Source organism: Columba livia, chromosome 4, assembly GCF_036013475.1.
Source record: "Columba livia isolate bColLiv1 breed racing homer chromosome 4, bColLiv1.pat.W.v2, whole genome shotgun sequence".
In the NCBI taxonomy this organism is placed as follows: domain Eukaryota; kingdom Metazoa; phylum Chordata; class Aves; order Columbiformes; family Columbidae; genus Columba; species Columba livia.
The window spans coordinates 40,352,753-40,376,269 of NC_088605.1; the positions used below are offsets into that span (position 1 = coordinate 40,352,753).

At 36.4% G+C, this 23,517-nt stretch overlaps 1 protein-coding gene across 12 annotated transcripts in view; it reads left to right on the forward strand.

Moving 5' to 3' along the window:
* The window catches only part of NEK1 (NIMA related kinase 1), a 46,745-nt gene that overhangs the window by 18,346 nt on the left and 4,882 nt on the right, over positions 1–23,517 (forward strand). For 6 of the 12 annotated variants that reach the window (XM_021297354.2, XM_065061345.1, XM_065061346.1 and 3 more), the window contains 17 exons: positions 276–454; positions 537–668; positions 4,228–4,330; positions 7,345–7,428; positions 8,020–8,103; positions 8,818–8,895; positions 9,944–10,039; positions 10,584–10,757; positions 12,197–12,262; positions 12,347–12,581; positions 13,711–13,863; positions 14,523–14,714; positions 15,294–15,408; positions 15,619–15,701; positions 16,642–16,859; positions 19,430–19,584; positions 21,454–21,665. In XM_021297354.2, coding sequence (XP_021153029.2) covers positions 276–454; positions 537–668; positions 4,228–4,330; positions 7,345–7,428; positions 8,020–8,103; positions 8,818–8,895; positions 9,944–10,039; positions 10,584–10,757; positions 12,197–12,262; positions 12,347–12,581; positions 13,711–13,863; positions 14,523–14,714; positions 15,294–15,408; positions 15,619–15,701; positions 16,642–16,859; positions 19,430–19,584; positions 21,454–21,665 — 2,359 coding nt within the window. The remainder of the gene's footprint in view (positions 1–275; positions 455–536; positions 669–4,227; positions 4,331–7,344; positions 7,429–8,019; positions 8,104–8,817; positions 8,896–9,943; positions 10,040–10,583; positions 10,758–12,196; positions 12,263–12,346; positions 12,582–13,710; positions 13,864–14,522; positions 14,715–15,293; positions 15,409–15,618; positions 15,702–16,641; positions 16,860–19,429; positions 19,585–21,453; positions 21,666–23,517) is intronic. The other 6 variants (XM_065061347.1, XM_065061349.1, XM_065061348.1 and 3 more) reach the window with 3 other exon arrangements.

Genomic DNA, 23,517 nt, shown 5'->3' on the forward strand with positions numbered 1-23,517 from the left:
TTTCAAAATGTGTGACAGGTGTCTTGTGTATAACTAGTCTGGTATCAGAAGGAGGTAAAATGCTGTATTATTCTGAAGTCCTAACAGAAAAATAAGTTTTCAATATATTTATCTTGTAGTTCCTTAAGATTGGGGCATGCCAGGAATAAAACTAGGAGCAATTCAGAATTGTTGCAGGATATATTCAAGCTCTTATTCTGCTGAAGAGGTGAAAATTGGAAGGGCTTGTTAAAACCAGTATTTGAGATTTCCATCCTCTCCTTTCTCATTTTCAGGCACCATATTATGGCGGTGGAGGTGGTGTTAGCCCTTTTCCTGTGTCTTCCAGAGGACCATATGAACACTATCATGCTATTTTTGACCAGATGCAACAGCAGAAGGAGAACATTAGAGTAGCTGAAGAGAGGGAAGCCAGATTGAGGGCAAAAGTACAAGGCCGAGAAGTTTCTGAAAGGTACGGCTACCTTGCATTAGAAGTTGTGTGTGGTCTGCTTTAGATGAAAGTAACGAAAGTTACTGTACATATTTACCTACAGAGGAATTCCACCTGGAGTACGTCCAGGAGTTCCTAAAGGACCTGCAGGTCATCACCATTTACCTGATGCTGGTGCAATTAGGAAAAAAGTGAAAAGATTGAAGGAAGTATCTAAACAAGGCAATGCAAACAGGTTGGACTACAATAATCCATAAATCTGTCCTTACGTGTTAGATTCTGTTCTGTGTCTTGTTTCATTTAGTGATTTGACATGTCTCCAAATCACTCTTATCCATTGGTACTGTTCTGTCTGTTGGTGCGTTAGTCCCTCACAGACCACAGTTCTTTTAGAACCAATGGAAACCTTGGCTTCCCTAATAGTGGAAAAAAGTAGATTACTAACAACTGTTTAGTAAACTACATTTCAGCCAAAATTATTAACTTAATGAACTTGCAGATAATATTATAATTATGAGCTTCCTCCTTTGCTGTTTTCAAAGTTCCACTTTTTGTGTTATGTGTTTAGATGCTTCCTTCTCCTGTCTTCTCATTCTGACTGCCTTCCCTACATCTAAGTGTTTGGCTCTCTAGCATAGGAGAGTGTCTAGAATGCTTCCAGAATTGTTAGCTCCTGTTTATTGATCAGTGGAAAACTTCCAGAAGCTTTCCTCATCAAGATGTTATGATGGTGTGCAATTTCTTTTTTGGTGACACTTATTCTTTTCAATTATTATAAACTGAGTGTTTTATAAAAGGATTGTAAACAAGTACTGATTTTTTTTTTTTCTTTTTTTTTTTTTAATTATTTCACTCTTTCAGGTCACTTCTTCAAAACTTCTTTGCACTCCTTCAGACTTGTTAGTATTGCCCAAAGATTTGTGTCCACACTTTTGAGCAATAAATGGGAAAATATCTTTCTAGAAGTGTAGTATATGAGCATCACTAAGTAACTTTCCTAGAGGGACCAATTTTCTCATGCATTATTTAAACTTCTGCAGATCCTGTGATGTATCCTATGGAGGAAGAAATAAATGGAGTTAATGTCAGGAAAAGAAAGGGGCCAAAGAAAACATTTGTTCTTCTAAACGAATTTTATTCAGTTTTATGTTTCAATGTATTAATAATATATTTTGCCTCTGTAGATTTTTTTTTTTTTCTATTTTAAAATTTGCAGCAATAACATAACACTGTTACAATTTTGCAAGCTACAAGATATATTTTATCTTTCTTACAGTAATTTGGGCTGTTATGAGCTAAATTCTTCCTGGCAGAACCCAGTACTGGAAGGTGTATTTTCCCAGCTGATGTAGATGCGTATTTCTATCCTCCTCTATTTATTCTCAGTGCTTGGCATGAAGCGCCACAATCCCCAAGTCTTGCCTAGATTAGGAAACACTGCCTCGCACATTGACAATATTAAATGATACTTGGCTACATCTGGGTAAAGTGTTTTAAATGTGTTAAAATTGAAAACAACTATAGTGGAGGACTGCAAATTATTAACAACATGGAGATAATGAAGAGAAACTGATTCAATATTTCTTAAATACATTAACTTGGAAGAACTCATTGAAAATACTATGTAGTAGTTTCAAAATATTTAGAGATTTTTCTTCTATTTATAAACCGGAGTACCTTTAGCCATAAACTGAGGTTCTCTTTCTTAGCATTTAAAATGTGGTAAGTATTTGTACTTCATTAATAATCTAGAAGCTATTTTATTATCATAACTAGCCTAGCAGTGTTTCTCTCCTGCACTGTATTCTTTCAACTAGAGTGGAAATATAAAGGTAAGTGTTCAGGATGTTTAGCTCAAATGAAGCATTTAAATAGTCACAACTTTCTTAAACATAGGTAATTTAGAGCATAAATTAAAGAAGCTGAGAAATCCTTAAGTTACAATGTTTTGGATTACACTACCAGAACTAACATAAAGCTAAGTATATTCAACATCAACAATCTTTAAAAATTGTCTCTTGACCAGAAATACAGCCAAGAAGAAATGTTTTATCAAAATGAGTCACTCAGCTTTAGAGTAGGCATAATTATTTTCATGAACTGTAATTGAAATAAGTTTTTCCTGTGAATTGGCTTCAGACAAATAGCTTTGTTTTGGTTGGTTTGTTTTGGCTTTTGTTTGTTTGTTCTTTGGGGTTTTTTTGTTTGGGAAGCACCTCTCCTCCAACACTGTAAACTAAACTTCAGCTGTATGACACAGGTCTGGACAGATTTCACTGTCCACCAATTAAGTTCATATGTAATGAACTGTTACAGTAAAAATCTCCTAGTGGGTCAAATATCTGTATACAAAGATTATAAGTTGTTTGGTGTTAGCTACAGTGTTTGTTTTATTGTATCAAAGTAATTTTATCTCTGTCGTCCTCATAATGAATTGTAGCATATAGAAATATTTCGTTTTCTTGTTGTTTGGGGGGGAGGTGAGGGGAGAGAAAAAACAAGTTGCAAAGATGTTTGATTAAGTGTGCTAATTCATTTATTACTTACTAGCAATAGTTCCTATATTGCGAAATGGTTCTGTCTCTAACTGTCTCAGCTTGATGGGTTATTGCTATCAGCTTGTTCCAAGTTCTCTTGCTGGACACCCAATACTCCTCAGTCAACTGAGGGTAGGGGAACCTTGACAAGCGGATTGCCTCATCATTCTGCCATTTGTTAGTCTATCTTACACTATTTCTCAGTTGGGTGTTGTGTTTTGTCTCGTTTGCTTGTTTTAATAGAAAGCTTCCTCTGAGTCTACTTTTAAACAATTTGTCAGAAACTGGCTCCTCTACTAAATTGTAGAATGGAAGAATTTTTAGGTTGGAAGAGACTGTCTAGATCATCAAGTCCAACCATAACTTAACTCTGGCACTAAACCATGTCCCTAAGAGTTTCACCTACATGTCTCTTAAACACCTCCAGGGACAGTGACTAAGGCACTTCCCTGGGCAGCCTGTTCCAGTGCTTCAAAACCCTTTCCATTAAGAAAGTTTTCCTAATATCCAATCTGAACCTTCTGTGGTGCAGCTTGAGGCCAATGATCATGTATATGTACTAGGAGACTTGCTAGATGCTCAGTTGGGGTAACTTGAACACAGCTACCTTGTCTACCCAAGCAGGTCTCTGATCTGGGGTGGACAATGTGAAAAATATCTTGCTCTGGCTAATTCTAAGGTAGGAAAATTCCTTCACAATCCATTTAAAAAAGAAAAAAAAAAAAAAAAACAAAAGTTGTTGCCAGAACACTGAGAATACCAATTATCTAAGTGGTAGAAGCTATTACTCCAAGCGTAGGTCAGTCTTGAAAGACTGCCGCAGTACTGACCTTCCTGAGTGGCTCACGTGATGAGTTCTTACTCATCTCTGAAAGGAAATGTTGAAGGAGTCCTCTTTTTCACAAATGACAACAATAATGAAACAAGCTGAGACATTTTCAGACATCAATGCACTAAGATTGTGTTTTGACATTCATTTTTGTCTCGATGACCAGGATCTGGAAGGACAATGTAGTGGTTTGGTCTGGGTTTTTCTTTTTTAATTGTTCTTTTAGCTTAGTTGAGCCTATTTTCTTCCATTTTATGGAAGTCTTACTTGTATTTTGGCTAATGTAAGGTGTATTTTGAAGATGCTTTGTTCCTATAAAGTTACTTCTTTTTGTATGTGTCCTAGTTAGAATAGAATAAATGCAGTGGGGGGTTTTTGAGTGTCATATTTTGGAGACTTTCATCTTGCGATGTATTGCAATTACTCAGGCAAAAAGGATGGATAGCTGCAGATAGAGCAAAGCAAGTGGAAGAATTCTGGCAACGAAAGAGAGAAGCCATGGAAAACAAAGCTCGAGCTGAGGGACACATGGTATGGAATCTGGTCTTCCTATGTATATTACTGTTTCAGCGCGCTTTATGAATCTTTAAAGTAGTATCATTACCATGAAATGCTGGCTAAATATTTTCCTTAAGTATTAAAAAAAGGGTGTAGGTAAGTTTTTTGCATTCTGTTCTTGGTTTTATTAAAATCTAACAGAATTTTGCAATACACTTCTCATGACTATACATTTATTAATGAAGGAAAGTATATTTTTTTGCATGTGTCTAACTCGATACAGTGAATTTTGGAACAGTCATTTACCTTTTTTCCTGTTCATAGCTTTAAAGATATGGTTAAAATTAAACTGTATGTATTATTCAGTAGCTTGCAACTAAAATGAAGTTTGGTTAAACTGATACAGCTAATGATCAGATGCAGTAGTGTGTTTTACAAAAACACATTCTGCTTACTGAGAAGGTATTATAAAGACATCTATCTCTGTCAAGGCTGATGTTTCAAAACCCTTTACTCTGTAGAGGTTAACTAGTGGACAGTGTCACAATATGTCCTTTGTGTTGCAGTTCTAAATTCAGTATTCCTTTAGGAAGTTTGTTTTGCAGTAAAGATATCTTTGAAATTACTTATTTGCACTAGGACTTTGTGTGTTGAACTATGTGTATTTGTGATGCGGAGGGTTTTGCTTTTTGAATGCTTCTCCACACTATTTGTATACAACCAAGTCACAAAATCACTGTCAGGTGCTGAAATTAAACTGACTGTGCTGGCACTGCAGTAAGACAAGACCAGCTGCAGATTTATAGAAGCATCACCTGAGTTATAGCTGAATATCACATCATGTTGTACAGCCAGGTCTTTGTTTCTGGGATTATTTCACTTACAGTACACAGTAAGCCATTATTAGATACTTTGACTCACTGCTTTGGTGGCAAAGTATCCTTACATTAGTATATATGTTTTAAATGATAAATCTTCCACTTTAAAAATATGGTTCTGTTTTTTAAAACCTCCAAGACCAGTAAATAGTTTCAAAAAAAAGTAAAAATTCTAGTTAAGACTGCTGCTTCTTAGACAAGTCCTTAGTAGTACCTGCTTCTGTTTTGTTCTTGACTTTGTTGTCATTAATATAAATATGTGATATCGATTGATGCATGATACCCAACTATTCAGGTTAATGTTTCTCAGGTTTATCTAATGTATTCAACCGAGCCTGACAGTTTTAACTGGCTGCCATAATAAAACAGGGAGGTTACTTAACAGTTGTAAAAGTAACTTCCAGGTGTTTAGGACTTATAACTCGAAGCCAAGGCTCCAATTTCATGTATTATCATTTACCTTTGACAGCAGAAGTTCTCGGCAGCATCCTTCTACTCATGCAGGAAAATAATTTGACTAGCTGACTGTCGTTCTTTTATAGGGACAGGACTATTGTCCAGACCATGATGAAAATCAGTAGGAATCATCAACTAATATGCATCTCTTTGTCATATAAATAGTTGTAAGTCAAATGATTCACACTAATTTACCCAGCTTCTGTTAAATGTAGCTGCTGTCAATTTTAATTTTCAAGTGACAGTCTGAAGTTTGACTCAGTAGTTCAGTTGATCCGTTCAGTCATTTCTTGTTTGAGACAGCTGCTGACCTAATTTGCTACTTCACTACAGTTGTGTGGCTTTGCAAAACTTCGAGTCCTGGTCTTTGATAACTTTAATGTAGGCAGATGAGTAAAAGATAATGATCTACAGAAAGAAAATCAGTTCTCAAAAATCTTGCTTCCAGTTTCTTTCTTGTTTAAGAACAGAGGTATAAATCTCCATCAGTTTGAAAATACCTAAACAAACTTGAATGCTAGAATGAAGAACAATGAGATGACTTGAATAGTGTCAGCTGTTGTAAAACTCAGGAACAGGCATAAAAAAGATAAAAATAAACCCAAGTGTTTTCTGAAAAGGTAAATATGAAAATATTTCTTTCCGTTTTGTAGGGCTTAATGCTTAAGCTGAAACCAGAATTTGTGGAGTCTCTATGAATGTATGCTACTTCTTATCCACAGAATGGTTCCTTTAATTTGTTTTCTGATCCCCCAGTCACTAAACTGCAGAAGTGCAGAAATTTGCTATTTTCCTTGAGTTATTGATGCTTTTTTTTTCCTCAATCTGAGAGAGCATTTAGCCAGACTATTTGGATTCAGTCATCCCTATGAAGAGCTTAACTGGGGTACTTACTTACCGATGGTTCTCTACACTCACACTAGAGAAATCTAAAGCCTCGGTATTTTATAAGGCAGAAGGTCCATGTAACTATTACATGTATGCTTACTGTCTATAATCGTATGTTGAGTTAACAAAGCAAGATAGTTTTAGCCTGTTCAGCAGAGGCTTATGGTATATCATGAACAAAATAATTGAAATAATTTGGATTTTAATTCAAGCAGGAAACTTGGAGTGAGATGATCTCTGCATTATTTTGTATCAGACTGCCTTAAATGTTGAATCCTTTTGGATTCAGAGTAAATCACACTAACCAAGGCTATACCCTATAAATGCACACATACTAGGCATTTAACATAGCTTGCTTGAAGTAATATGTATATCGAAGTATTTTATTAGGTTTTTGAGTTTGCAACTTGTAGTATATTTTTAAAAAGTCATAATTGTGGAAAAGCCTAATCTAAGAACATACTAAGGTTCTACTTTTACTTTAGGCTTGGCTCAACAATGGCAGAAATGCCAATTCTGTGCCACAATTTGTGTATAAACCAGATGCAGAAAAATTCATGCCCATCAGAATTTAGGCTTTCTAACATAGCAGGAGAAAATCAGAATTACAGGGAGTAGGCAACTATATTCCCTCTTTAGCTACTCTGGATTTTTAGTTACTACTGTCATATGTTTAGTGTAAGGGAAAAGGGGTTATTGATTAATTCCAGAACAACTGCAGATTATTGATGGATTTGGTTTCTTGTAAGTGAACAATTATTAGATAAAGCAGATAATTTTACTGCCCCAGCCACCTTAAATTTGATACCATTAAATGGCAAACAGGGTACACTGCAAAACATGGCAGATATCTATGGAGGCAGGTCCATTTCTGCAAGAGGAAGGAAATCCAGAAACAAGGAGGAAGAGGTACGCTTGCCGCATGTTTACCACTTTGCTCATTGCACAAATAGCGCTGACCTTGACTGTGCCTAATTCCCTGCATGGTCCATCTGTGTAACAAAATAAAAGGACTGTAAATTCTTAAGAAATAATTTATTGTATAAAGAGTTTGGGTGTGTTGGTTGTTTTTTGGTGTGTGGTGTGTTGTGTTTTTTTGTTGTGGTGGTTTTTTTTTGTTTGGTTTGTTCTTGTTGTTTTTTTAAATCATCAAAATTATTGTCTATATCAGTCTGTTTCAGAGAGGTTCTTGAATGTGCATACATGTAGATATGACTCTCTGTATCTTAATCCTGTTGTGATAAAGGTAACGATTCCTAAGCCTTCAGTGATGTGAACTGTAGTGAAAGCTTAATACTAGGAAACATACATTGCAGTTTTCTTTATTTTCATTAGGTGAGGGTTTTCCTGCAGATTAGTAAATGCAAATATGGTGACAGCAACAGTGGGGGTGAGGGGGCTCACCCATCTTATTTTTTTGTGGAATCTTACGTATTTTAAGTTAACAATATCGGAGATGGTTTCCTTATAGCTGAAGCTTATTTCCTTTCTTTGCCTCAGGAATATTTGGCTAGATTAAGACAGATCCGACTACAAAACTTTAATGAACGTCAGCAGATTAGAGCAAAACTTCGTGGAGAAAAGGTTGGTTTGAAAAATCTTAAATATTTATGGAAGTTGGCTGTGAGATGTATTCTTTTATCCCTGCAGGAAGACTTTTGTCATAGGCAGTTGTATATAGAGACATATATTTTTGACATTTAATTCTGTTCCACACTTAGTGTACTTCTGTCTCTTTTTCCAGAATATGCAAAATATGTTTGTTTGTTTCAGTGGTGGGGGTGCAGCTTCAGTGCCTGTGAACTAACAGTTTTTTAAAAACAAGACAACATAAGGTTACATCTGAATTTGACATATACATTTCTCAAGCACTAGCATGTCTGCATTTGTTTGCTTTTAGTTAGGAACTTCTCCGAATTCACTTTTCAACAATGCTCACACAGAATACATATGAAGCAATTCTTTTCATACATTCTGTAGATGTGTATTAAAGTTAGAAATTCCTGGCATGAGCTCAATTTAATCAATACATTTTTTTAAACATCACTTTTCAAAATCTTCTCATAATACAACAGTAGATAGTAGATTCAGAACAAGCACTTCTTATTGTTGAATAATCCAAGGCACCCTTGGAAGCAACCCATTTATTTGTTTCAAAAAGTTGCATTTGAGAGGCAATCCGTGTAGTAAATATGGTCCAGAGTTTGTCTAAATTGTCTGAGTAGTCACTTAGATTGCTCAGCTTTTCAATGCATGAATTAATTATATAATAATTCTTTGAGGACTCTTGCTTTGCAGAATGATGCTGCCAGTTCTGATGGACAAGAATCAAGTGAGGAAGCAGAACTGAAACGCAAAAAGATAGAAGCGCAGAAGGTAATTGTGGGGAGGGAGGAGATGGAACTTCCTGTTTTCAGATTTGCTTCATATCTCACGAAGTTTCTTACGTTTCATTTGGCTATCAAGAATTTGTTCATACATCCAGCACAAGAGTTTTCTACTTTAACTGTACTGAGGTAGCAACTCTGTTCAACTGATTTATCTCAGTAATTTTCAAATGTGTTGTGACATAACATAGCAAATGAAGGATTTTTACTATCTCTGAGATTTTCCTCTAGGTTAGCTTTAGTTCTTTAGGCAATTTGGTATAACTAAGGTAACCCTTAAAAACTAAAGGGGAAAGGAAGATGTACCTTAAATAGCAACAACTTTATTTTAGTTAAAAGAATAAAAGAAGGCAAGACTCCTTACATGTGCTGACATGGGCTACGTATGGATTGGAAAGTGGGCAATATACCCCTGTGGTGAAGTACATTTAAAGCAAATGTGATTGCAGAAATCCAGCATTCGGTTGGAACTTTATTCCCTGTGGAGTTCTTTTGTCAATAACTGTGTCTACCATATGATATATAGCAAGTATTGCTCAGTTCTCTGCTTTTTTTTCCCCCATCATATTCAAAGAGCCAATGTAAAACCAAGCTAACCTTATGCCTAACCTTAAAACTAGGGGTGAAACAGCAACTGAAGCTTTTTGTGTTTATGTTGAGTGAGTATGTAAAACATTACATGTTCAGTTTAAGCTTTATAATTAATGCATTTAGGCTTCAAAACTAATTTGAAGTAGACATTCTAATTTTACATTACTCTGTTTAAGATTACTATGTACAGTGAAAATATAACTGTGCAAATCAAGAGCTGTAATTAAATTTTGAGTTGCCATTATTTTCAACATAGAAGATCTGTTGTTGTGTGGTGATCTCGATTATCAGTGGAGTCCTCCCTTCATAGTCTATACAGTAGTAAGTGAGAGGAAGGAAGATGAGGTAATCCAAGAATGTTTCTTTTTAAAATGTTCCATGGAATTAGGTACTAATGCTTTACATTATTTTAAGTTGGCCTTTTTTTGCTTGTTTGTTTACTACAGGCCCAAGCAAATGCCCGAGCTGCAGTTCTGAAAGAACAGTTAGAGCGAAAGAGAAAGGAAGCATATGAAAGAGAGAAAAGAGCCTGGGAAGAACATGTAAGAAAATAAATCTGTTACATACAGTCCAAGTATGTAGTGCCATATCTTTGTATAGTTAAAATCTCATTGTGTGATTTTGGTTTTTTTTTCAAGTTTAGATAATTAGTTTATGTTCTGAAACTGAGGAGAGCATCTGTGAGTCAGAATTCCCTCATTAGTAACCTAATCTTAGGTATACTTAAATGAAGAATTTGGTTCAAGAATTTAAGAACATCAAACCTAAGAATCACTAGGATTACCTTGAGTATTTTATTGCTGATCTGTAACTTACCAAAGTGTACTTAATCTTCTTTTGCTTCTGCATGCTATGGAGTGACAAGTCCAACTAGTAATATATATCACTACAAAAAGCGGGATGTTGTGAAGCTGATAAACAGGAAATAGTTCACATGTACGGTTGGCAGTTTTCTTTTGTATAAAAATGTGTGGCATTATTGTCCTTTTCTAATATTTACATGAGCCTATTTGATAATACTGTGTTTCATGTGCAAAGTCTTGAAGTTAATTTGTTGAATTTTTTTTTTTAATTGAATCTCTACAGCTGATAGCGAAAGGGGTAAAGAGTCCTAATGTGCCTTTTCATGTGGGAGCTACAGAACACAGTCCTGTGCATGGACTACAGGAGCTTGGAGCAGCTCTTCCTAAGCCACAACTTCCAGTGAAGCCCAGTACACCAGTCATCTCAATGACTTCTGCTTTGAAGGAAGTGGGTGTGGTAGGTACTTCTGCTAAGAGGGTAAAATAAATGGGAAAAAACATACTGATTTGAAAAATAATTTTTAGAAGAATGTGTAGATTAGGTAGGGAAAAAAATTGTTAAGGATACTTGTTTCTGACTAGGGAAAGGAAAAAAACATGTATAAAGAAACCAAAACTTGGAAGCTGTTGAAACACATCCGTACACCGAAACTCAAAATCAGTCAGTTTTTAACAAAATGGCGTATGATGAACCTTAAGCTGCAATTTCAATTTTTATCAAAGCAGTCATGATTAGTGGAAGAAGATATCAGCATTTTCATAAGCCTTGTGAAAAGGAGAATTAGGGAATTTGTAACCTGGTGTGAGAAAATAAATTTTGAATAAGAAGACTATTTTATATTAATTCTTGTTTTCAGTGAGTTTGAAAGTATGTACTGAATATAACAAAATATAAAGTTTAAGGGACTTGAATCTGATAATGTTGTCTAAAACATTATAAGAGGCTTCCTAATTTCTATTTTCTGTTATATCGGGTCCTGATATTGTAAATGCTTACACATTTACCTCAAGTACCACCATTTGATTTAACTAATAATTGTGAAATGGAGCATACTAGTGAATGTTTGTGTAATTTGAGTTCTTAACACAGTATGTGTTAATTTGAATGCTAGCTTTTGTGGTTTTACCTAAGCTATTTCTAGATTTCAGTGTAGCGTGCTGTATGCAACACTGAAGGCTGTGACTATAGGAATATTAGTGCTAAATAGTGTATGTAAAATGAAATATGCTGAAAGATGTCAGTTGACAGCTGGAGAAATAAACAAATCATGTTTTGGCAAATACTTAAATCATTAGAGTATTTTTTCCATGTGGATAGTTTGTCTTACAGTAGTGCAAGATGGTGACTATACCTGGCTACAAATTAGCACACAGAGCAACTGCAGAAGACAAGCCTTGTACACAAGGATTATAAGTTCTACATTTTTGCCTTCAATTTTTAGTTTGACTGTTGTACATATCACTGAAGTTGTCGCTTCTTGCTTCTGCTTTTCTTTACAAGTGTTCCTTGACTCTGTCCCTGCCACTTTTCTGTTCTCTTATAGAATTACTCATTTCTAGCATTGGAATTTGATGACATCTTGCTGTAGAGGTCATATGTTGCTTTATCTCTACGTGTTTCATGCTCTGAACTTTCACATATTTGCTTAAACTGAGTCTGATTAATTTGCTCACCACTTTCAGATAGTGAATGGCCCAAAGATTGAAGCTGCCCTTGAAATTCTGTCTTTGAGAAGTCCCATAAAAACAGAAATATACATTCTGTCTCAGTCTATCTGCAGTTGTCAATGAAAAGGTTTTAGATGTGATTTTTCCCTATTATGTCTATTAATATTCTCAAGATTATATTTTTCTGACATTCTTTTACATTTTATTTCATGCTTCTTGGACTTAAAGGATGAAAATGTAATGGCTATCCAGGAAGCTGAGGAAGAAATCAAAAAGGCAGATTTTGCAATTCAAGTATGTCAAATCGTATTCCATTTGATATAGTTCTCATTTTAAGAAAGGTACTATTTAAGTGATACGTGTTGCCCCTTATTTCAGAATAAACGAGAAATACTGAGAAGATTAAATCAAAATCTTAAAGCTCAAGAAGATGAGAAAGGAAAAAAGGAGTGTAAAAATACCTCTGAATCAGCTGGGTCTGAAGCTGGTAAGGAACAAAAAGAAGGTGACCATGCACTTCTAGGAGATCGCAAAAAATGGGAACCTGAGCCATCGGAGTTGGTAGTTCCTTTAACTCAGCTATCAATGGAAGATTCTCTCTCTGGAACAGATCGTAAGTACTTTTATTTTTTTTTGGTTTTGTCACCATGACAGGACTAAATCAGTTTACCATACGTAGTGTCTGGTTTTATAAAGCCAGTACTCTTTCTTATTACTATTTTGTTGTCAGTTGTGTGTCATCTGCTTCTGAAAAACAGGTGGTTGTGTATTCCTTTGGATAAGGAATAAGGCACAGGCTGAGTAATTAAATGGCATGCAGGAGATTCAACAAATAATTTCCTAATTTCAACAAATAGTTACCTAAATAAATGCATGGCTACTTTCTTTGAGCTTTCTTTTTAAGTGTCTTTTAAATAGGCACTTATTTAACAGAAAGAGTAAAAGTACTTAAGATAGATTAAAGTTTCTTATTTAACTTTAATATAATTTTGTATTATTATTAGGACATTAAAAACTGAGGGTTTTCTCAATTTGTATCTGTTACTTTTGTTGTGTCCTTCTTAGTTTTTTGGGTTTGGATTGGTTTTTTCCTGTTTTCTTTTTATGTCAAGCCTGTCTTCAAATTTTCAGTCTGCCTTCTCTGGTCTTTCAGGTGGCAGACCTTTTTCCTGGTTTCAGTGTGTGTTATTAAGGGTCTCTTTCACTGTAGAAATAAATAATCAGTGAGAATGTGAAATACTTCCTTCACAGCACAGTAGTTTTACACAGCTGAAATGTTAGAAGATCAAGAAACTTCTTTTGCTCTGTTTTCCTTTGTTGCTTTGTATCCTCTGTTTTCCTTGGAGGGAGAAATAACAGAAACAAATGTAAAAGAGTAGCAGGACAAGAGAGTTTATAGTTTACCATTTCTGGTAAAGTCAAGACCATCATCATGCTAGTTTTAAACATTTCTCATACTGTTTTATTTTGGCGTTCCTAAATTACTGAAAGATCTCCTGCTGCTATTAAGTTGCAGACATTAACTGACATTGGATAACTTCTGTTATTCAATGGAATTGGCAGAAGAAAAACTCTAGACTTTCGATCACAGTCTTCAGGCTGTCTGACTTGGGGGGAGGTGACATGAGTTCTGGCTTTGTAGTTTTTAGGTTTGTAGAGGTTGTTTCTTTGTTTATTATATAGAAAGTGAATAAAAGTTTCTAATTTCTGAATATTTCTATATCGTGTTTGTGTCTCAACAGGTCAAACTCTGGGAGAAGTACTTAAGTTAGATATTGGTGAACCCCACAGGAAAGTCTGGGGCAAAAGCCCTACTGATTCTGTCCTGAAGATCCTAGGAGAAGCAGAGTTGCAGCTGCAAACCGACTTACTTGAGGAACTAGATGTAATAAATGGTAAGCACAGCTGCTAATTATCTGCACTGCGAGTGTAGAAAGTGTCAGATTACCAGTTTGTCTATCGAGAATAATTTTGAAGTCATAAAAGCATATTTTACCCTCACTCTTGTTTTCCATTTCTGGGTGGGGTGTTCCCTCAGTTCTAAATGTCAGCACAAGCAGATTCTGGAAGACACCAAAATATTTCTAACTTGGTGAAGTGGTAAGAAATTAAGAAGGATGTGGTGAAAGGGAAGCATCTTCATTTTGTTGGTGTCTTGAACTTTTCTTACTGATGGAAACAAGTCTCTTTTAAAAGGATGTCATCAACTGACTTCTGCATTAGATAATTCCTATAACATTCTTGTTATCGTGTGACTTACTGTATCAGTGGATATTATTTTCTGGTCAGCTCCCACTTTTTATCCTTTCCGAGGACCAAAGGACTTATGTTTATTCCAAGTATAAACTTGTACTCATGATAATGTAGTGAGTAAAATTCAAGTTTTAATACTTCTAATTTTCTCTTTGTAAGTTATAATGAAAGCTTGCAAACTTTTTCATTTTGTTTTCTTTTAACAAAACAAAAATTCTCAACTTACTTTGTAGTCACTTTGTAGTTTATTATCAAACTGTGTCAAAGCACTGCTTAAACAGTAAAATAATTTTTGTGCTAGGTGCTGCAGAACTTGTTGAAGGAGGTCACCAGTCCTTAATTGTAAAACAGGAGAAGGAACAAGAAGCTTTTCCTCCTGTTGAAGCTCAGTCTTCAGTACCAGTTGGTGTCACAGTGTCTGACATGACTATACCAGAAGAATCTCAAAGAGCTGGACCTACCCAGGTGCAGAGCAAACCTATTATGCTGAATGGTAGGTAATTTCATTAATAACTACAATCTGTTTTCCAATTTGATGAGGCAAGTACTGATCCTTTATGCTTTTATATCTTCCCGTAAGTAATGAGCAGTTTTTTATTAATGCCTTTTAGGTAGGCCCACGTTAGGTATCCCCCTGCTGTAATTTGATTCACTAGCCTATGTTGGACATTTCTGGAAACCTTCTTTGTGTGCTTATAGAAAACTCTCTAGAATACCAGTGGAATTGTAAAATGCTTCAATTTTGTTGTTGTCGGGTTTTCTGTTTGTTTCTCCCCATCAATTGTGATGGAATCTTTTCCCCTAGGTGATACCAGCACTCTGCTGATGTCTAGGGGAATGAATGCTACGGAGGTTTTCAGAACACATAGTTCGTTGGAGCTTTAAGATGCTTTTCTTGTATCAGAAGCAAACCTTTAGCTCTGGGGTTACAAAACTTCAGTTGTCTCTACAAAATGCAGAAAGTTATTAAAGCTGAAGGATTTAAATGTCATCTTAAAATGTGCAGTCTCTCCTGTCTTTTTGTTTGGTTGGGATTAATTTTTAATGGGGTGTACGACTTTATTAATTTTAGAGCTTGATGATTTGGAAACAGAGATGTTGCAAGAAACAGAAGAAGATAAAAAGCACCAGAGTAAGAAATTTCCCATCACTGTTAATGAAGTATGGGTAAAAGAGAAGGAGGATGAGTAAGTACTCTGTTTCTTTTAGCCTTCTCTTTCCTGTTCAAACAACTGCCTTTAACTGAGTAGGATTTAGATATATCAGCTAATATGTTAAGCTTAGCTACAGCTTTATGTCTTGTCTGCCATGTTAATTTTATTGCACTTGGTGACTTCTTCAGTAGATTAATGACTCTCTTTACATGGTGTTTCCCTTGGATATGGTATTTTATAAAGGGCACAACATGACAGAAGAAATGAGGCAGCTTCTCAGAAACTAGTGCCTGACAAGGTGCAGCCACAAAAGGAAGCTCCAGAAGGTCAGTTGAGGTCTCGTGTTTTGTTTATTGTAGCTGGCAGTATGGAATATTTGATCCATCCGTTTTCAGTTTTTCACCAATTCCAGAAGAGCAGGTTTTTTTGGTTTTGGTTTCTTTTTTTAGTTCATACTTCAAAAAAGCAAATTTTTGATGGATTACAAAGAGAAATTGTGGATGTTATTTTTGCCGCTTGGGAAAAAAACCTGTAACATCAAAGCCAGAGTATGTGTAGATAAACGGTGCAGTGGCCCACACTGATACTTGAAAGTTTCTAAGTGTTATGACCTTTTAAAACTACAGTTTTAAATTTTATGAAATCTGATTATTTTACTTAATAACTTGCTTTGTTTATAGACATCTCAAATTAATTTTGAGCTGCAGCTTGGCTTAAATATTTTAGGCAGCTGCTAATTATCTTTTGTTTGTATTGCATAGAAAAATTGCTTGCTCTTGGAGGTCTTTGAAGTAACTTCAGAAGGTCTGCATATTTTACAGTAGAATAGAAAATACATTGGCAATACTGTCAAGTACCATTGGTGAAACTCTTGCATCTATCTATGGGTGGCTTAAGCAAACTTTTTTTTTCCTGTGTTTGGGTGAATTATGTTGATGTAGCTTTGCAGAAATCTAGTATAAGGTGAAAAGCAACAGATGAAAAGGGATGACACCATAACTTCAGGCATGGACTGGTTAATGAGAAACTAGAAGGCATGAGAACAGAACAGGCTATAGCTGAGGACTGTATATTCTCAGAAAGTTAAAATGTGCCAATTTAATGTTATAATGTATTTTCTAAAATAATAAAAATGACTGTATTATTTCTGTTTTTTATTGTACAACAGAAATGAGTTAGTTTTACTCACTTTAGTTGCCTTTTGCTTAAGAGCTTGGGGTTTTTAATCTATTTAGATTTGTAACAGACTCTCTTTTACCACATCAGAAACTTGTTCCAGTGACTCTCTGCAACCTGAACCCTTATTCCAGAGGGTAATACAGCCCACAGCTGTACCAACAGCCTCACCGATTCTGTCAGCTCAGTCTTCACAGGAGGAGCCTTTTGTACCTCGTTCACGTTCCATATCGCCAGCAAAAAGTAAAGGCAAAAGTTCATTGTTGATTGGACTTTCTACAGGGCTTTTTGATGCGAATGACCCAAAGGCAAGTTTAAAAAACTGAAAAAGAATACTTGTTTTTCTATAGTAATATTATTCTTATTTTCTTATTGAGGCTGAATGAGGCCAGAACAGATGGCATAACTGTTTCAGCACGTGTTTGTATTTGTCTTACCATGTCTGCCCTGCAGTAGGACTGTGTCCTGTGTTCATTCTGTCAGCAGGACTCATGCAGCATTGAGAGTCTTTGGTTTCACCATTCAGCATTCTGTGTCCAAGTGCTCATGCAGGAATGCCACCACTTCTGAGATACAACTGAGGGAGTTCAAGAGGAAATTCCTGACTTCCGATATCTGCTTTCTCCCTTTTGTACAGTTTTTCAGACTTATTGCTACCTTGCCATCATAAACACCGAATAGATTAGCAAAGGCTATGAAGCAGAAAACTGAAAAAGGGTCAGTGGAACTAACTGCTTTCTTGAAGGTGTTTCCTCATCAGCTACAGAAGGTTGAGTGGCAGCTCATGGTCTGTGAAATGAGCACAGGGTGGTGAAATGTGGTTTTGATATTAATTTAAAATACTTCAAGAATAGTTATGGAACTGATAGGTGAAACAGACTTTTTTAAATGATGTGAAATACTTCCCTGGGTTTTCAAATGCAAAGTACGTAAAAGAACTGGCTTTTGAGAAACAGTGGTGACAAGGGGTCTCTGGAAACTTGCACACCTGTGTTGCATTCAGTCATGGTTTGGTTTGGAAGAGACCTTAAAGATCATCTAGTTCCAACCCCCTGCTGTGGGCAGAGTCAGTTTCCACTAGACCAGGTTGCTCAAAGCCCCATTCAGCCTGGCCTTGAACACTTCCAGGGATGGGGCATCCAACAGCTTCTCTGGGCAGCCTGTTCCAGTGTCTCACCCCCCTCATGGTGAAGAATTTATTCCTCATATCCAACCTAAATCTACCCTTTTTCAGTTTAAAGCCACTACCTCTTATCACTACACGACCTTCTAAGAAGTCCCTCTCCAGCTTTTTTCTAGGCTCTCCTTAGGCTCTGGAAGGCTGCTGTAAGGTCTCCCTGGAGCCTCCTCTTCTTCAGGCTGAACAACCCCAGATCTTTCAGCCTGGCTTCATAGAAGTGCTCCAGTCCTCTGATCATCATAATGGATTAATGACTCTAATTTTGATTCCTCAAGAGTTAGTCTGTTGTTAAACAGCTTCATAAAGTAGGAAAGTTATCTGCAGCTGGATGACAGATGAACATTCTTTGTACCCTTATCAGATTTACAGATTAATGTTTTATAATTAAGTTCTTCAGCGTACCATTGTCAACCGCTTCAGTATGTCCCTTGTTACTTCCTATTTGGCATGTGTTTTGGCTGTGTTTGTAACAGAATTGTTAATGCTTAATGCAGTACCAGATGAGCTCTACATAATAGCAGAGAACTTGAAGAAAAGCAACAGATGTTCCTTTTCCTCATTTGGTTGCAACAAGAGTAATTTCAGTACTTCTTTGCAGTACCTGCAAATGTAATTTTCTGGAATTTTTCAAATATATGTCTGCTGCAGCTCTTCCTCAGAAACTAAGAAAACCTTTAGCAGGGAGCAGGGCAGACGTAGTGTCCAGCCTGTAGGTAGCTCTGTATGCTAACAGAAGTAGGCTAACAGGAAAAGAAGCATTTTTTAAATACCTGGAATCTTTCAAGTGACAGGGTAAAGTCAGTCTTCTAATTGTTCCTTTACTTTGGTAGTAGTGGTCAAAAAGAGTGGGTACTCCTTTGATGGCAGTAATATTCTGGCCATGTGCTGACAGAGGTTTGATACTTGAGCATGTATATGAATACACTGTGCTGGTACAAACTATTTTTTCATTAGAGTTGAGTGGGTTTCATTAGGAGCAAACACTGAACATGCATGTATTCAGAGCTATGCTGAAGGCAGGTGAGGCTTATTGGTAAAACTTCTTAGTGCATATGAGATTTTGTTTTATTAACACTATGATGAATACTTAGTAATTTTGGGGGGTTCTTAGACTTCTTAAGTGATCTGGTGGATCACTGAGCAAATAGCTGTTTTGTTTCCGTGTTGCTTTATTTCTGTTGCCACAAATTACAGTTGTAATTTGAACTTCTTTCTAATACTATGGAACTGCCTTGAAATATACTATAAACAAAAGTAACTATTTACAGTAACCGACCTAGAGGAGTAATAAAGTGTCATCTTAAAAGTGATTGACAGACATACATTGTAAACAATTGCATATATATATATATATGTATATATAATTTATCTACTGCAACATTCCTTTTCTTTAGATAGCCATTAAGGTTACAAACAAATCTGCAGAAATGGGAATCTGTATGTCAGTTGACGTTCTTAGAGCTTTTCAATCACTGTAACTGTGAAGGCAGAAGGAATGCTTTCCTTTTAGCTGAGAGGCAAAATTCAAGACGTCCGACTTGCAGCAATTAGCGTATCTGTGCTGGACACATCGTTATTTTGAAATTGACCCTCAAATGAGAAAGGACAAAAAAAAAAAATAATCTCATTTTGAAGTATTTTGTAAGCTCAGACTGTCTTTAGCAGTGTTAGCAAACAGACTTTCTCTTACCTTTGCAGATGCTGAGAACATGTTCTCTTCCGGATCTTTACAAACTCTGTAGAACTTTAGTCGATGTTCCCAGTGTAGCAGATGTGCAGCATCAACATAATCTTGAAATAGATGATACGGAAGATGAGCAAGCCAAAGAAGGACCCTCTGATTCTGAGGATACGTGAGTATATCAAGTTTATTGAGTATTTCAACAGGCATCTTAGATCAATAATATTTTTGGTTAGATGTTAACAGTTACATGGTATACCAGCATGAGGTTTTTACCCAAATTTTAAAAATACTGTATTGAATCTTCATTTACTTCAAGTATTCTTCCAGAGAAGCTAATGGGATGTACTGCTTACAGCAGCTGTCTGAAATTCCTTTCCAAGTCTCATCCAAGATGCTACTCTATCTGGCTTCTGCACCTTGCATTCCACTGAAGCAGATCAAAGTCGATGGCTACCACTTCTCTAGAAATAAAGATTTCTTGACTATTTCTTTTCTTCATGTTCTCTGGGAATCTTGCTCATCTGTCTCCTCTGCTGTTGTACTGGGATGTCCTTCAAGTCCCTCAAATTCTTCCAGCTTAAAATTCTGACCCTGGCTCTTGAATGTTCCCTGCAGCCTGGATAGTCTGCAGGGATAAAATAATCTGATGTATCTATTCTGATGAGATTGTGATCTATTTTTGCTTCAGACACATTTTTATCTGGATTTGAGTTTTCATTTATTTCCAGCATTTCCTTGTAGTGTATAAATATGTTGGTTCAAATCCAGGGACTTGAAAATGAAGCTATTAATTGTCTTTTTTTTTCTCATCCTGATTTTTTTTTTTTTCATTTAAGCCCCATTGAACAATATTATTATATTTCCTGCTGCTATAACTGAAGCTTTTTATGTCTTTGTATCCAAACCATGCCTATTTTTTTATCAGATTGTGTCTTAAATAACACTTATGAGAATATTCAGCTTTTGTTTCATGCTGTTTTAGGACTAAATAATTAAACATATTTTCCCCTAGCCTTGATTAAAAATGAGCTTAACTCATACCCCTGTATCTAGAATGTTACTACAAAAATCACTTGTTCCTGGTTTGACTATATAATCATCTTTGGTATTCCTATGCCAGCTCCCTTCCTTGTTTATAAAAACAAAACAAAACATTTTTCTCTGCTCCATTACTTAGAATCATCCCTTCTTCCCTCACCTCAGTTTTCAAGATATGTATGTGTACTGTTGGCCCGTAGTACCAATTTCTGTTGCCATTAACTAAAGTAATCTGTCTTCCTAATGGACATTTTGGATTTTGTTTTTAAATTATTGTCCCACATGTATGTAGAAATGGCCCTGAAAAATGACTCAGATCCTACCCTGTTACTTCTACACAGCTCTCTTGATGCTTTTGCCTTATTGGTTGTGTTCTGTTTTGGACAAGCAAGTGCTCCCCTGTGGAATGAAATCAAATTCTTCCTGTTCTATTCTTGAAAAAATAAATCTGTGCAGATCGCTTTCCCTTTCCTTACCCATCAGTTGTGCCACGCCAATTCAGGTTGATCACTACCTGGTCTTTACCTTTCTTCATCTCTGGGCATCACTTATTTGAGCTGTGTAAAAGAGAACTCTTCCCAGATCTCTCTCAGTCTACAATCTCTTAGAAGGGTGAGATAGAAAAGGAAAAGCTTACCATTAACTCCCTGAGTTTCAGTAACTATTTCACACTAAGTGGGATTCTGGGGTTCTATAATACTGCACTAATAGAAAGATTTTGAAATTGTCTTACTAATAAAGTCAAACAGAGGACCTGTCATCATCTTTCTACAAAGCAGTCTAATATCCATTTAGCTCATCTTTGTTCCCTGTGTCTTGCACAGCATAGTGGTATTAGTGCTGTAATCACATTGGACTGAGGACACAAATATTTCTCTCATCTTTTCCTCCACTTACACTGACTTTCCAGTTTGTTGGCTCAACAAAAGAAATCAGCTCTTCTGACAGGGTTTGTTTTGTAAGGCATTAATTATGTAACCTCTATATCACTTTCTTTTAGTATGTTTGGGGAGGCAGATACGGATCTGCAGGAACTCCAGGCCTCAATGGAACAACTGCTTAGAGAGCAGCCTACTGAGGAATTCAGTGAAGAGGAGGAGTCTACTTTAAAGGCAAATGTCATCGAGTGCATCACAAATGGTACAGAGCCGGATGAAGGAGATGAAAATAACCCCAGTAGTGAAAGTGCACTTAATGAAGAATGGCAGTCAGGTATAATTTCTGTTATATGTTTTACAAGTTATTTATTCATGTTAACAATTTGAACACAGAAAAATGTTTTTTCATTGTATGCTTACAATGAAATAAAGCTCTAATTAATAGTTTTTGTACAGAAGTTTAAAAAAGTCATATAATATGTAGACTTCCTAAATGTTAAGGTCAACATCTAATCAACATTGAATGTTGCAAATTAAATGTTGGTTGTATATTCAACAGTTATTATAAGTCAATTTTTCTCTAATTGCCTAAAATTTGTTTTCAAGGAAGATGAAAGACTATCTGCACATCATATGTTTTGAATAATTCATGACTGCAACGTAAGAGGGGAAAAAGAAATAGCAATTGACATGACTGGAATATCTGGGATCCAGCTTACATTACAATTTAGTAATTTAACAAGCAGTCAAAATGAACATGAAGTTATCAACCTTGTTCTTGGTCCAAAATAGCTATTAATGCAGTCAAACTATCTAGTGGAGTGCCTCAGGGGTCAGTACTGGGGCCAATATTATTCAATATATTCATTAACGATTTGGACGAGGGAATTGAGTGCACTATCAGCAGGTTTGCTGATGACACTGAGCTGGGAGGAGTGGCTGACACGCCAGAAGGCTGCGCTGCCATCCAGCGGGACCTGGACAGGCTGGAGAGTTGGGCGGGGAATAACCTGATGAAATTTAACAAGGGAAAGTGTAGAGTCCTGCATCTGGGCAGGAACAACCCCAGGTTCCAGTATAGGTTGGGAAATTACATATTAGAGAGCAGTGTAGGGGAAAGGGACCTGGGGGTCCTGGTGGACAACAGGATGACCATGAGCCAGCACTGTGCCCTTGTGGCCAGGAAGGCCAATGGCATCCTGGGGTGTATTAGAAGGGGAGTGGCTAGTAGATCAAGAGAGGTTCTCCTTCCCCTCTACTCCGCCCTGGTGAGACCCCATCTGGAGTATTGTGTCCAGTTCTGGGCCCCTCAGTTCCAGAAGGACAGGGAACTGCTGGAGAGGGTCCAGCGTAGGGCAACGAAGATGATTAAGGGAGTGGAGCACCTCCCTTATGAAGAAAGGCTGAGGGAGCTGTGTCTCTTTAGTTTGGAGAAGAGGAGACTAAGGGGGGACCTTATTAATGTTTACAAATATATAAAGGGTGAGTGCCATGAGGATGGAGCCAGGCTCTTCTCGGTGGCAAACAATGATAGGACAAGGGGTAATGGGATCAAGCTGGAACACAAGAGGTTCCGCTTAAATTTGAGAAAAAAACTTCTCAGTGAGGGTGACAGAGCACTGGAACAGGCTGCCCAGGGGGGTTGTGGAGTCTCCTTCTCTGGAGACATTCAAAACCCGCCTGGACATGTTTCTGTGCGACCTCACCTAGGCGTTCCTGCTCCAGCAGGGGGATTGGACTAGATGATCTTTTGAGGTCCCTTCCAATCCCAAACATACTGTGATACTGTGAAACTAAAAACGAGACAGAAAAATATATTATTGCTTTTAGCATTTTGCGTTAGCTACACACAGTGGTGTCCTGAAGCCTCAGTCCTGCTTTTTAAATTCTGGTTGAAACATAAGTATTTTACTACTGCAGTAAAATTAAGTGCTTTTAGAAAGATAGGTAGGAAAATATGTATACAATCAATAACTAATCTAAACCATAGCTTTTGTGTAATTTTGCTTTATTGAAGAAAATTTTAAACAAGTTGAAAATTGGTGAATATTCCTGTAAAATATTGTTTATATAATATATTCCAATAAGTATGTTATGGAAAATAAACTTGCGTAATACCATCTTCTTTCATATTTGATAGTGCTGATGTTATACACTGAAAACATATAATACTCTCTGTTCCTGTG